The 14126-nt window shown below is 38.5% G+C and overlaps 2 protein-coding genes and 1 long non-coding RNA gene across 5 annotated transcripts in view; 2 read left to right on the top strand and 1 right to left on the bottom strand.

Annotated features, from left to right (window-relative positions):
* The window catches only part of LOC141381913 (uncharacterized), a 560761-nt gene that overhangs the window by 473646 nt on the left and 72989 nt on the right, over positions 1-14126 (top strand). The window lies entirely within an intron of this gene.
* LOC137489658 (NLR family CARD domain-containing protein 3-like) overlaps positions 1-14126 on the bottom strand; it is a 113748-nt gene that overhangs the window by 41298 nt on the left and 58324 nt on the right. The gene's annotated exons all lie outside the window — the stretch shown is intronic.
* The window catches only part of si:ch211-203c5.3, a 31003-nt gene that overhangs the window by 11939 nt on the left and 4938 nt on the right, over positions 1-14126 (top strand). Inside the window, exons 1-7 of one of the 3 annotated variants that reach the window (XM_021475737.3) lie at positions 868-948; positions 1649-1699; positions 1873-1977; positions 2552-2636; positions 3233-3428; positions 3524-5300; positions 13900-14073. In XM_021475737.3, coding sequence (XP_021331412.2) covers positions 1656-1699; positions 1873-1977; positions 2552-2636; positions 3233-3428; positions 3524-5300; positions 13900-14073 — 2381 coding nt within the window. In that variant the 5' untranslated portion in view covers positions 868-948; positions 1649-1655. Of the gene's footprint in view, positions 1-867; positions 949-1648; positions 1700-1872; positions 2000-2551; positions 2637-3232; positions 3429-3523; positions 5301-13899; positions 14074-14126 lie in introns of those variants that run through there. The other 2 variants (XM_073948264.1, XM_073948266.1) reach the window with 2 other exon arrangements.

The following is a 14126-nucleotide window of genomic DNA, read 5'->3' as shown; positions in this document are numbered from 1 at the left end:
CCTCTGGTTTTCTGGTAAAGTTTTGCTCTCCGAAAACCTCGAGTAACATAGTTTCAATAAATGCAGACGGATGTGTCCCCTCGGTGGCTTCAGGAAAGCCAATCACACGGATGTTGTTCCTCCTGGATCTGTTCTCCAAGTGATCAAGTTTGGCCTTCAATTTTTCATTTTTTTTCGACAGCACTGAACACGTAGATTCCATAGCAGTAACACTGCCGTCAACATCGGAAAGTGTTTCTTCCAAATCCTTCAGTTTCTGTTCTTGCTCTAATAGTGATGTTTTTACCGCGGAGATGGATGATTTAAGCTCAGTGAGGATTTCCACTCTGAGCGCGGCTACCTCAGATCTAATACCGCCGAGGAGTTCTCTGCTATCTCCCTGGTCCGACATGGCGCCGTCACCACTCTGCGTGTTGCTCACATCCTCGGTAATATCAGCTGCTTTTTTAGAATTATTTCTCGGCATGTTGTCTACTACGATTTAAGGATCGAAAATGGGATTTTTAAGTCACTTCACTCAATAAGTGCAAATAAGTCATTTAATACTAATAAATGCATGGAGCAGAAAACTTTCCGACCTCTCACGCTGCCACCTTTACTCCTCCTATATATGATTCTCTAATCTTATTTTATAGGTTCAACATTACTGTAAATATTCTTCAGAGACCTCTCAGATTTCATCTTAAATACCTTTTCTAAATCTTCCATCAACACACTCGTGCTCAGAGAATCTGCAGAGATATCTTCAGCTCCAGTGGTTTGTATGTTGTCTTCAGGACACGCCCACAGTCAGGAGAATCTCATGAATATTCATGTCAGTGTCACTCTGTGGAGCCAATAATATTTCAGGATCTACCTGTAGATCACACAGGTGTGTTTTAGTGAAGTGAAAGAGTGAAAGAGCTCAGATTGTGTTCCTGCTGCACAAGAGCGTCTGTACTTCTGCATGTGAGTTTAACACTTCTACATTACGCTGATTTGTGGAGATGATCAAGGGTTTATATGTGTGAGTGTGATTTAAATGTCTGATCCTGAAGATCAAATCCTCAAACACAGATTAAACACTGAGTCAAACACGCTCATTTAAACACTGTGTCTAAAAGCTTTATTTTTAATCCCTTTAAAGTGTTTGTGCTCTTCTATATCAGACTGACTCAATAGTGTCCAATAATTCAGCATTAAATATAACTCTAAACATTCAGAGTCACCAAATCAAAAGTAAAGTTAAAGCAGACCTTCCAGTTGAACAGGAAGAAAAGCTGCTGAAAACAACAAGCTGACGATCCTTAAACAACACTGCATTTAACCCTTTACTGTCAGAGTAACTCATTAACCAAAGAGCCTCTTTAGTAGAGAGACATTTTAATACTCACTAAATCAACAATTGGCTGAACCTGAACTTCTCTTGATAAACTCTATATAACATGCATTTACCTTAAATCAAATGTGAAACAGCTGAGATGTCAGATCAGGGTTAAACCAACTGCATTCATGTTAAGGACTTTATATATATATATATATATATATATATATATATATATATATATATATATATATATATATATATATATATATATATATACGTGTGTGTGTGTGTGTGTGTGATTGTTTCCTGAAAGCTCTGCTAATGTCTGCATTGGTGTTCTAGCTGCAGTATGGCAGAGGAGCGAGTAAAGGACTCTCTCTCAGAGAAACACAGGTATTGACTCTGTTTTTACACCATTATTTCAACATGACGACAGACAGATCTTCAGTCAACTGTTAGTTTGTGCTGAATTAAACTGCACAGACTCATATTTGTCTGATAAACTCTTGTAAAGGAGACTGAAGTTTGTCCTGCAGTTTATTCCTCTGGTGTGTTTGTGTGTTCAGTGTGAGATCAGGATCATGTGTGTCCAGCTCTGTGTCTCTGAAGAGTGACTGGTCTAAAGGGAATCCACCACAGTTCAGTGGGGAATCACCATCATCTGCCCAAAGGTATTGTGTGTTTTACATTATTGCTCACACATGGAGTGTTTTGTGTAAAGCATCAATTCAGTAGAGAGAGTCATTCCTGAATAAATCAGTTGTTTAAATTAATCAAATGACTTTGGTGATTCTTTAAGACATTTACAGACACCTGGCGTCTTATTCAGAAGATCTTTCAGTCAATATTAATATCAGATTTCTGTCGATTATTTCATTTGTGGAGCATGAAAGATGTTTTGAAGAAGTTTATAACTAAACTGTTGTGTAAATATATCTAAATAAAGGTGAATCTTTTGAAGGTAAATGTAGCTGTGTTGTTTTGTAGCTAAAAGTGTGTGTAATAATGAACTGTAAATCAAACTTTCAAAGCTACTTTCTAATAATGACTTTGTGGTTGACAGGGCTTTGTAATGACAGAGACAATTGACTGTAATTTCTCAGCTTAATATAACTGAAAACTCAAAAACAAATCTGTCCACTGTCTCATTATGAGCACTACATGTATTATTTTCAGTGTTTGTAAGATATATCTGTATGTGTTTGCCTGTAAATGTGTAATTACAGTAGTTTTATCTGTTAACAGTGTTGAATATGAGTCAGCAGATTCAGGAGACGAGACTCACAGGAGACACAAGAGCTTCACAGACAATCTCCAGTCAATCTTTCAGGTGGGATAAACTCATTAACTATAAACAAATAAAATAAAAATAGTTATTTAAAAATATACTGCTTAATTCAAATGTCGAGCAATTCATTTATTAAGGAATAATTGACTTCAGTTCATTGAATTCTTATAAAATAATGCACGACTGTGATACTCGTGGAGTCTCCGTTACACCTCTGTGTGTATTATTTTCTAATAAATGAACAGATTAGTCAATTATTCTGCATATCCCACCAAGTCATTTTGGTTTAATAGATGTACAAATGATTATGGCTTGACTAAAGGCTGAGCTTGTGCTTTTGGTGAAAATCTAACAGTAGTCCAAATCTAGACTAGTCATCAATACAAAGATTAGACAGACTTCACACGTGTAGTCATTCTGTAGCTGTGAAATAATGAAAATCATTCAGCATTCATAAATGTGCTCAATGCCTGTCTGAATCTACTCCATCTGAAAACAACTGCACACCCTATAAAGCACAGTCCTGTAGTATAATGTTGAATAATGTATTTGCAATTGTTCAGTTGTTTGTGCATGAACAGCTGTATGCCATGGAGTGTTTTGGTTAAATGTTGTTCTTCTCTTTTCTTCACTCATAGAATCTTGAGAGTAAAATGATCAGATTTCTGAAGAATCAACTGGAGAAATTTAAGAAAATCTTACAAGAAGAAAACAGACAAGAGTTTGTAAAGGAGTTTAATGAGAACAGAAGCATTATGACAGAAGCAGCTCTTGATCTCACACTCTTCTTCCTGAGAGAGATAAAGCAAGATCAAGCTGCTGATACTCTCCAGGGTAAGAGACTCATGACCATCTGTCAAACTGACACTTACTAATATAGCTGGAAAAGTCAAGACTAAATCTTTCTGCTTCTTTGCTCCTGTGTTTAGATGAGCTGCTCTACATTAATCAGCTTAAATGTAGCCTGAAGAAGAAATATCAACGTGTGTTTGAAGGAATTGCTCAGCAAGGAGACTCCACACTTCTGAATAACATCTACACAGATCTCTATATCACTCAGGGTGCGAGTGAACAGGTCAACACTGAACATGAGATCAGACAGATTGAAGCTGCTTCCAGACGTCATCAGTCACTAGAGATACAGGTTGAATGCAAACATTTGTTTGAAGCAGCTGAACAAGATGAGCGGATCAGAACTGTCCTGACAAAAGGAGTTGCTGGCATCGGGAAATCAGTCTCTGTGCAAAAGTTTGTTCTGGATTGGGCTGAAGGGAAAGAAAATCAAGACATCAGCTTCATATTTCCTCTTCCATTCAGAGAGATGAACTTAAAGGAGAAAGAAAGACAAAGTTTAAAAGACCTCATAACTCAGTTTTTCCCTGAGACTAAAGGACTGAACCTTACAAGAAGCACACGATTCAAAGTCCTGTTCATCCTTGATGGATTGGATGAATGTCGTCTTCCTCTGAACTTTGCTGGTAATGAGACGTGTCATGATGTATCTTCAGCAGTCTCTCTGGATGTTCTCCTGACGAACCTCATCAAGGGAAATCTGCTTCCTTCTGCTCTCATCTGGATCACCAGCAGACCAGCAGCTGCCAGTAAGATTCCTGCTGACTGTATCGACCGGCTGACAGAGATACGAGGATTCAATGATGCCCAAAAGGAGGAGTACTTCAGAAAGAGACTCACAGATCAGAATCAGGCCAGAGAAATCATTGATCACATTAAACAGTCAAAGAGTCTCTTTATTATGTGCCACATCCCAGTCTTCTGCTGGATTTCAGCCACTGTTCTCCAGAACATACTGAAACTGAAACACAGGGCTCATGCTGAAACACTGCAGGAATCTTCCAAGACTCTGACACAGATGTACACACACTTTCTCCGCTTTCAGATCCAGCAGAGCAGAAAAAAGTATGATGGAGAAAACACAGCAGATGTCTCCTGGGATCCAAAGCTCATCCTTTCACTGGGGAAACTGGCCTTCCAGCAGCTGGAAAGAAACAATGTGATCTTCTATGAGAGCGATCTGAAAGACTGTGGCATTGACGTCTATAAGGCATCGGTGTACTCAGGCATGTGTACCCAGATCTTTAAGGAGGAGACGGGAATCATTCTTGGTACCATGTACTGCTTTCTTCACTTGAGCATTCAGGAGTTCATTGCAGCCCTTTATCAACATCTGATTCTAGACAGAGACAAGAAGCATGGATTGTTTTTACAGATAGGCAAAAATAAAGGCGTGACCGATTTCCTGAAGACAGCAGTAGACAAGGCTCTGGAAAGTGAGAATGGACATCTGGACCTTTACCTTCGCTTCCTTCTCGGTCTGTCACTCCAGTCCAATCGACAACTCTTACGAGGCCTGTTGACACAGCAGGATGACAGAGACCAGAGCAAAAAAAAAATAATTGCCTACATCAAGCAGAAACTTAAAGGGAATTTGTCTCCAGAGAGATCCATCAATCTGTTCTACTGTCTGAATGAACTGAACGACCAAACTCTGCTGAAAGAGATTCAGTCTCACCTCAGTAGTGGACGTCTGTCATCTGCTCGCCTTTCACCTGCCCAGTGGTCTGCTCTGGTCTTTGTGTTGTTGACCTCAGAGGAGGAGCTGGAAGAGTTTGAGCTTCACAAATTCCAGAGATCAGACGAGTGTCTCATCAGACTTTCAGCAGTCATCAAAACCTCTAAAAGAGCCTTGTAAGTCCTTATTTCTTTCGTCTAAGAAATAGACATTAGCTGATATTAAATAATACAATACATCATTTTAATGAACATACACGATATTGATATTGACGGCACTTTAAAATACTGTGAATAATTGATTATTATTTAATATTTCATTTCATTAATTACTCATTAAAAGTCAAAAATATGCTCAAGGAACACTCCTGATGGAGATAGATCTGGGAAGTGGCAGGGCTCTATATATATATATATATATATATATATATATATATATATATATATATATATGAGAGTATATACATGTGTGTGTGTGTGTATATATGACAGCGCTCTATATAAACATATAAACAAAAGTCCATAGATGGGAGGGGGCCGTGAAGACTCCTGCGGAAACAGCCAAGGGTGGCGAGGGATGACGATGGGGCTTGGATGCAATTGCAATTAACTACTTGACTGGTGGAGAAACAAAGTCTAGAAGTAAGGAAAAAGAGCAGGGAATGTGGCTGGGTCATGCCCTCTCCCTTGAGTAGATGTGGGTTGATGGCTGGCGAGAGTCATCTGGGCTTCTTTGAGGTGCCTTTGGCTAAGACGTATGTATGTTTTGAAGGCATCGGATGACCATCTTCCCAGAGTCTGGATTTGTTGTTGTAAAAGCCCTTTGTGTTTATGTGTTTTATTAAGGCTGAAAAACAGCATTGATACGTTTAGGGCCGTATCTGAGTCCACTAGGTACTTTCAGAGGTGTATCCAGCTCTGTGAGCTCATAAACTGACTGAGCCGAGCCCAGTTTGATGAACTTTTTCTTAGTGTCGGCTGGAAGATTTCCCCCAGGACTCCCAACATGAGGAGTAGGTCACAATCACGCCCCCACAAGAGGAAGCTTCTGATTGGTTAACCCTCTGGGGTCTAAGGGGGTTTTGGGGCTCTGCAGAAGTTTGGACATGCACTGACATTTGTGTTGTTTTCAGTATCTTAAAAACATATAAATGGATAAAGTGTGATAACACTGTAAACAGCACAAGTTAGGCTACAATAATACCTAAGCGGCATGTTTGTATGTGTTTGTGTTTTTGAGAAAGAAACATTTATGCGTGGTTAGTGAAAAACTAAAATTTTGAAGTCTCTGAAACAAGGCCATGAAACACACAGAGAACATTTGTGCACAAGACTTTTGAGAACTGGATCTTGTAGTCTAGTGTTTTTGCTTCAAAATGATGTGAGAATCATCTTGTTCACTTCCTCACAGAAAACAATATAATGAATTAAAATTTCTAAGTCACATTTTAAGTGAAATTGGTTTATGCGAGAAGGCGTGAACTATCATTACTATGCAGTGAGTCACACCTGAGAAGACAAAGACCTGCATAATGAGCTGCATAATGATCCATCAGACAGGTATATGACTAGGAGGGAAGAGTTTCAAGAAGGAATCAGAGAAAAGTTTATATACTTTTTGTTTGCATGTTTATTTAAAATATATTAATCACACAAAATAACTGGAGATACACTTGTGAGAGTCAGTACACTGAATAAAACTCTGCAAACTTTTAAACTTACATATAGCAAATCTACTGATTTATTTATTTATTTATTTATTTTGTAAATGAAGAGTTTAGTTGCAAAAGGAGATATTTCCATTTTAAGAAATGTTGGTTATTTGACATTATTATTTACGACATCAACAGTCAAGTTCATTCACAATTTTATACATTAAACTATTAAGCTCAGTGAAGTCCAGGAACACAATATTCTTCAAACCCAGGATATTTTTTATTTAACTTTATGTCTTTAAATAGTTTATAAATAAGTCATAAATCATGCCAAAATGCAACATATTATCTCAACATTGTCAAACATCTTAAATTGGTTAAAAAAACAATACATCATTAATATATGGAATAGGATATACAAAGATTGATTAATAATAATACGATTCTGAGTTAGTTTTGGTATTCTGATATTAGAGCAATGTTATTTTAAAGAATGATGATTAATCCATATGCGATAATGAAATCTTTTTTCAGCAGCTTTTGGCGCAAGTGATCATCCTCTCACTCGGTATTCACAGTAATTATTTAAAGAATAAACTTACAAAGGACACTTAGAAATGTAGTCTTGCAGACAGGTATCCTATGATGAGGAGGGGCGCAGGAAAAAGGCAGTATTTCACTGTAACCCCTGGCCTTCTTCTTGACATTAGCGGAGACTCACAGACGCAGGATTATTTGAACCTGGTCCGCTTTTGTATCGTTTTTATAAATTTTTGTGAAGTTGAAGGCGACATCTTCCTCTAACAGTTTGTTGTCATGACACAGACCATCATTACTCGCATTACTGAGCAAACTCGGAGCACATCTTGTCTACTTTAGCTCTCTTTGCCACTGGTCCTTTAATTCTGTTGTTTTCACATCTGGAAATGTACATATGAAGCGCGTTACTGAGAGGTGGGACCACGCTGCTGTAATGAGGTGATATAGGAGAATCCGTACAGTCCTTACTTTTACACGGATTACATAAAAAGAGATCATTTGTTTTCAACTTGAATTGGTTAATGCAAAAGTAGACATTAAGCTTTATATAGATATCAGAAATCATCATCTTTGTTGACTATTTGCCGAGTTTCCTTTCATTTTAGTGACGTGTTTTTCTGATCACAGTCTGCACGCATATTCAGACACTTGTAATAACAATGCCTCGTGGGCATGGTTGCATTAAAACTAATGAGATCAGACTGAGAATATAGACATAGCGTTGAATTCATACTGATTACTTAATCAAGCAATATAAAGTATTGCTGACTTTGTTTTCAACATGCATAGCTGCGTTTAAAAGTAGACACTTTAAGCTTTCTAGAAATACATTTCTCATTTGTGTTCGTTTTGTATTCGTGGAGTTTCAGCGCATTTTACTGATGCATTTCTAAAAGCAGTTCACTGAGAGAGAAAAGACAGAATGCCTACTCTGTTGTTTTCCTTATTTTGCAAAAGCACACACGGTTGTTGTTGTTGTGAGCAAAAAGTAGACACATAACAGATTCAATTTATGTATTGATCTCATTTGTACGATCAAAACTGAAAGTTTAATTTAAGTTCATTTCAGCAGTTTGACGCCACCACACGTCAAAACGCGTATACGCAGTCTTCGACCCCAGAGGGTTTATGCGGCGCGAATGTCCGCTGAAGTTCAGACTTTCAAACTCAAGCAATGGGTGCCATTCACGCCACGCCATTCGCGTGTATCGCGCCGCAGGATGTCTATTCATACATTTTCACTGACTTAACATGTCACGAGCACAATCAGCCAATCAAAACGCAGCTTAGGTCTGCGGTACATTGAGTTTATTGACTGGTTTCATTCTGTTCAGATAGAAAGAAAGGTCACATGCTTTGCTTTCCGCCTTATGCCAGTTAGTTTTGTGTGCGTCAATGATGAGAAACCACACACACACACTCCCATGTAAAAGACGGTACCTATTCAAGTGTGATGGACATTAAAGAACTTTAAATGGGGTTCAAGTCTCCGTGTCCTTACCGGCACTCCATGGCGACGATTTTGTCTGAAACGGGTACAACTGTCGACTATACAGACATCTTTATGATTCATCCATGCGTGATCATAGGGAGAACCAGATGACCAATAATTCTTGGCTAGAAGTTGCAACAGCAGTAGGAGAGGAGGAAAGGTTTGGAAAAACCTGAGGGATAAGTTTGTTCAAACACCAACAGCAAAAAAGGCCATGGCAAAAGTGGAGTCCCTTGTGGTTTTAATATTACAGAAAATGTTTTTCCACCAGTCATTGGTTTTACACTGATGCATATATTACAATTTTGAATTTAAAACAATTTACAAGTTAAAAATGTAAATAGAATGCCCTTGTGTCAATGATCTGTTTGCTCAATAAAGAAAGACAGAGTTTCTTCATCCTGCAAAGTTGGATCAGCTATGATGGGGTGGAATGTGGGATTGAAATGTTGATGTTAGTTCACAACATCTCAAAAGCCAAAAAGGCTAGTGTGGGTATGGCATCAAGGGTGTGGGCTGTACAGGTATGAGTGGAAATATGTGTTTGCAAAGAGTGTGAAAGCATTAGGAATGGATGTAGAGTGTGATGGGTTGAATGAGGGCAGTTTCTGGAGTCGGCAATCATAACCTCTAAAATGAGAAAACAAGAGAGAATCAGAAATTAAATCTTTACAACATGGTGCATGTACAGCAGACATAATTAATCATTTTAGCTGATATTCATGCGAGGTGTCTTCATAAGTGCATGGTCAACTGTGAATGGAAGTGCCTTTGTTAATGCATGTTACAATAGCTTTGATGTCAGGATGTGCAAGGGTTGTAGAAGTGGGCATTCGTCTCCCTGCAGGGTGGCAGATGGATGGAGAGCTGAGGATATGAGGTGTGTCTTGGCCAGTGGTCCTGGAACAGGGTTTCCACGGGGTCTTAAAGTCCTTAAGTCTAAAATTTAAAAATTAATATTTAAGGAGTTTAAAGTCTTAAATCTTATTTTTCTGATGTCCATGTAGCGCTACATCTAATGCTCATTTAAATTCCTTCTTGTTGTTGTTGCTAGGCTTTCGGGGTGTTGTAGTTCTTTATTTCACTAATCCAATTGTAATTAGCGGTATTGCAACTACAAATGAGGTCAACTTGCAATAGCCAATCAGCTTTCTGTTATTGACTCAGTCCGCGTGGCAAATGTGACATCATCGCTGTTTTTGCGGAGGTTCAATGTGAGGGCCCGCGTCATGATTTCAGCTGGCGGCGTATGGCAATATCTCACTGTCGTAAGAGCAGTTTTAAAAGTCGGGAACTCATTCATGTATTAAGAGAGGATGAATCTCTTTGCTCACGCGCCGGTTTCCTTTGTTTGTGGACAAAACTGCTCGCGAGCTCTCAAAACACGGCTGCTCACGTGCGAATGATCTGCTCTCGCTCTGTCGGATAATGCGGAATCTCAATTTTTGTGTCTTGTGTTTCCTCCTCCTTTCGTGCTTTTGCTCTCCAGAGATGCTTCAGCATACTGTAGTATTAATAGTAGAATAGTGAACTGATATAATGAAATACAGTGTAGTTTTACTACAGTAAAGTGTGGTGAATTGTAGTATAATATACCCTATATTGTTAAAAAACTGGGTAATTTGTTTATATTACACTTGTTGTGTTACCATAGCAACTATAGTATTGCCACAATAGATCAATTGAAGTACTTTACTGTACTTTACAAAACACTGTACAGCAGACACTAGTTCACTTTGCTTTATTTGCCATGATGAAATAGGATAGATTGTGAAATTTATTTGAAGAGTGAATAGTGCATTAGGCTATAATACCTTATCAAGTTTTTTCCCTTTCTATCACATTTACTTTTCTGGTTGCATTAGTTATATTTAAACGTTTATTTTATTTGGTCAGTATGGTGCACCTTTTGGATGTTTAATAAATGTTTTTAAAATTAAACTATTGTCTGAGTTTTTAAGTGTTAGAAACTGAAAATATTTCTTCATATTACACACAGCTAAAAAAGTTACGGTTTATTAGATTAAAAATGTAATATGTAAGACTATTTTAGTATTTTGGTTGTTGGTAATAAATAGTGGACTAATATAAATCATATCGAAAAGCTCGAAAAGAAGCAGGAACAGTGTACTGAGAGCGCGCAAGATAATTTGTCCTGAGCAGTGCATATTTAAGATGGAGAAAATTTAAGCTTTTCTTGCTCAGTTTTGTCCACAAACAGAGAAAATCGGTGCACGAGCAAAGAGATTCGCTCGCTCCTATTACATGAATGCGCTCTTGAATTGTAATACTGCGCTCACTACTGCGCTCACTACATTTGTCAGTGAAATAACGCCATAGCGGAGCTAATGAAATTTTTTAAGACTCAGATGATCAATTGTGCCGCTTTTGAGTTGAGTTGGATATAAAACAGTTTGAAGAGATTTTGTCTGAAACAGGTACGTCTGTGCTGACATCTTTATGATCTGTCCATGTGTGATCATAGGGAGAACCAGATGACCAACAATTCTTAGCTTGAAGTTGCAAAAGCAGTGGGAAAGGAGAAACGTTTTTGTAAAAGTTTGGAAAAACCTTAAAGATAAGTTTGTTAAAACAAACAAATAAAGAGGCCCCCAAAACATGTTCAATGATATTAATGATTCTCTTTTTATTCATCTGATTTTACGGTCTCTTTCTTTAGACCGCCCCCTGTCATTTAAATAAATATCTCAATGGCGTATGCCTCAAGTATAAAAGCCTGATTTTGCATTTTCTCTCGTGTGTTACATGAGAGCTTCAATGCTTGAGGTGTTGAATGTTTTTCACTAGCTGGGTAAAACTCTTTTCATTAGTTCAATGGCTATCAGATCAGATGTGGCAGAGTTTTATTATTATTTATTGTTATTATTATTATTTATAAATTTTAAATATGTCAACTGCCAACATCATTGAAAAACCATGTAACCACTTAGTAGGAACTGTGTGAATGTAATGTTTATCATGGACTTTTACTGCATCTATGATAAGTAACATCACGTTTGGAATCTGAACATGATTGAAAAATCTCAGTCATATCTAACCTGATTCATTCACAAAGTCTTTGCCCTCAGTCCATTCATGAAACTGTCTAGAGAGAAGGCTGGACCAACTCAAGTTTGTAAAGCTCATTGGCTGGTGACACTTCTCCTTTCAGCTATTGGCTCCTTGGAGTATCAGTCAGAGTGCAAAAAGTCGGCGGCCATTTTGTTGACCAAAATCGCTAGTGTTTATGCCTGAAGGACTGGCTCCACACGCTCCAGCAGCTTGTTTGGATGATAACATTGCGCCCTTCCATGGTTGTTTATCAACGAATGGATATGTTGTGGACTAATGTTTGTGGATTAGATTGCCTGGTCATTGCAATCGAACTACTTCAGCTGTCAGAATGTTATGGATCTGTGGACAGGCGGGAGGCTGAGAGGTGAGTTCTCTGTTGAAATCATTCTATTCACGCTGGTCTCGTCTTTCGAAACCTTTATAAAAAGTTTAGTCTTTGTTGGAGTGTAGTTATCTAGCGAGGCTTCCCTTTAAAGCATGTACGTTATCAAAAGTGGACCGCTAGGAGAGCAGTGAGAGTTCGGCTTCATTACAATGGCTTGGATTGCTGGAGTCTTGAGTTTTGTTGGAGTTGTGGATTGCATTGTGTGGGGCAGTTGGAGCAGAAGATGGAAGAGCTGTTGTGCCGGCGGGAATTCAGGCTTGATTGCTGGCGAGGCAGCGGCTGAGGTTTTGGGGAGAGCGGGGTTCTGGCTGAAGTTGCTGTTGTTTTTTTTTTTTTCCATGTCAAATGTAAATGATGCTGAAGCGTAGGTTAAATGCTGGAGCATTTGTAGAGGAAAGCATTCTTCCAAAATGAAGATAGAGCAGTAGGGAGAAAACGATCCATTTATAGTAAACTAGAATCACTCTGATTGGAATATTACTGATTACAGATGAGCAGCCAGCAGTGCTCAATCACATCACGTGCTCCTCTCGAAATTAGAAATAACCGCTGCTTTTCTGCTGTTATTAACCCTTTTGCTGGTGGGTTTAAAATATTCTGGATCCAGGAGTCAGTTTTTTGAGGTGACCATTATTTTAGAACATTCACTCTTAATGTTTCCATGACGAAGCATCATCAGCAGTTTATTCATCAGTTACTCTCTAAATACATGCAAGTGAGTGTCTGATGAACTTAAAGTAGATTCAACTTTATAGTTACTTTCACCATGTGTACCTGATATGAATTAAACACATCAGCAATTTATATTTGAATGGATTGTTGGACTTCAAAAAGACTTTCTTGTGTTTCACAAGCTCTAAATGTTTTGTTTTACTAGTGCTTGTTTGTATTTTCATGTAAATGTTTATCTAAAACATAAAATAAGCATTAGGCAGTTAAAACGCAGCATAATTGTGATGATATGACGCGTCTTTCTCTGGCTCAGCACCAGCCAACACACCTGCTGTTGAACTCCCTTCTTCCTCATCTCTGTCTATGAGCGCTGAACTCTGTATCAGTGAGTGAGAGAGACCGTGTTCACTCCGCTCTGCACTGACTTAAGGGTTTTTTTTTTAATGCGCAAATGTTTCCGTGTCGTGCGACACAACAAATCAATCATAAAATCTGTTGGCAACTCTTTGAGTAATTGATTTTTATCGATTTAATCAATTCACTTTTGCAGCTCTAATACAAATATCTGACATTTCTCGGAACAGGATCCAGCCAGATCCTGCTCAAATTAAGCTCTGATTTATATACATTTATATATTTATAATGTCCCGCTGGGCAGCAACTTACACAACTTTTTTTGAAGTGTTGTGAATGAAGCACACTGGGACGAATGTCCTCATGTCCCCAATAGCAAGGACGCAGCCAGCAATCACAGAGGGAAACACTCCATGGCAACTCTGCTGTAACTTTCACTCATTGGAAAATGTTTCTCTGCCTGCGTTATGTTCAGCTGATGTCCCGCCCCCTAGAGCCATATACCCCACCGTGATTGGTGGGCTCGTTCAGCTCCACACACAACACTGTAAAGTGCCGAACATATCAAACTCAACATCAATATTGTGTTTGTCCTCTACACAGACTACAGAGCTGTAATCTCACTGTTCAGTGCTGTGAGAGTTTGTCTTCAGCTCTACAATCCTCAAACTGTGTGCTGAGAGAGCTGGACCTGAGTAACAATGACCTGCAGGATTCAGGAGTGAAGCTTCTCTCTGATGGACTGAAGAGTCAACACTGTAAACTGGAGATACTGAGGTAAATACTCTTCCACTCAACAGCAACTACAAAAAGAGAGTTACATAGTGGTT

This window comes from Danio rerio, chromosome 4, assembly GCF_049306965.1.
Source record: "Danio rerio strain Tuebingen ecotype United States chromosome 4, GRCz12tu, whole genome shotgun sequence".
NCBI classification, from domain to species: Eukaryota; Metazoa; Chordata; class Actinopteri; order Cypriniformes; family Danionidae; genus Danio; species Danio rerio.
The sequence above is the reverse complement of the archived record's forward strand: the minus strand, read 5'-3'. Positions and strand labels throughout refer to the sequence as shown.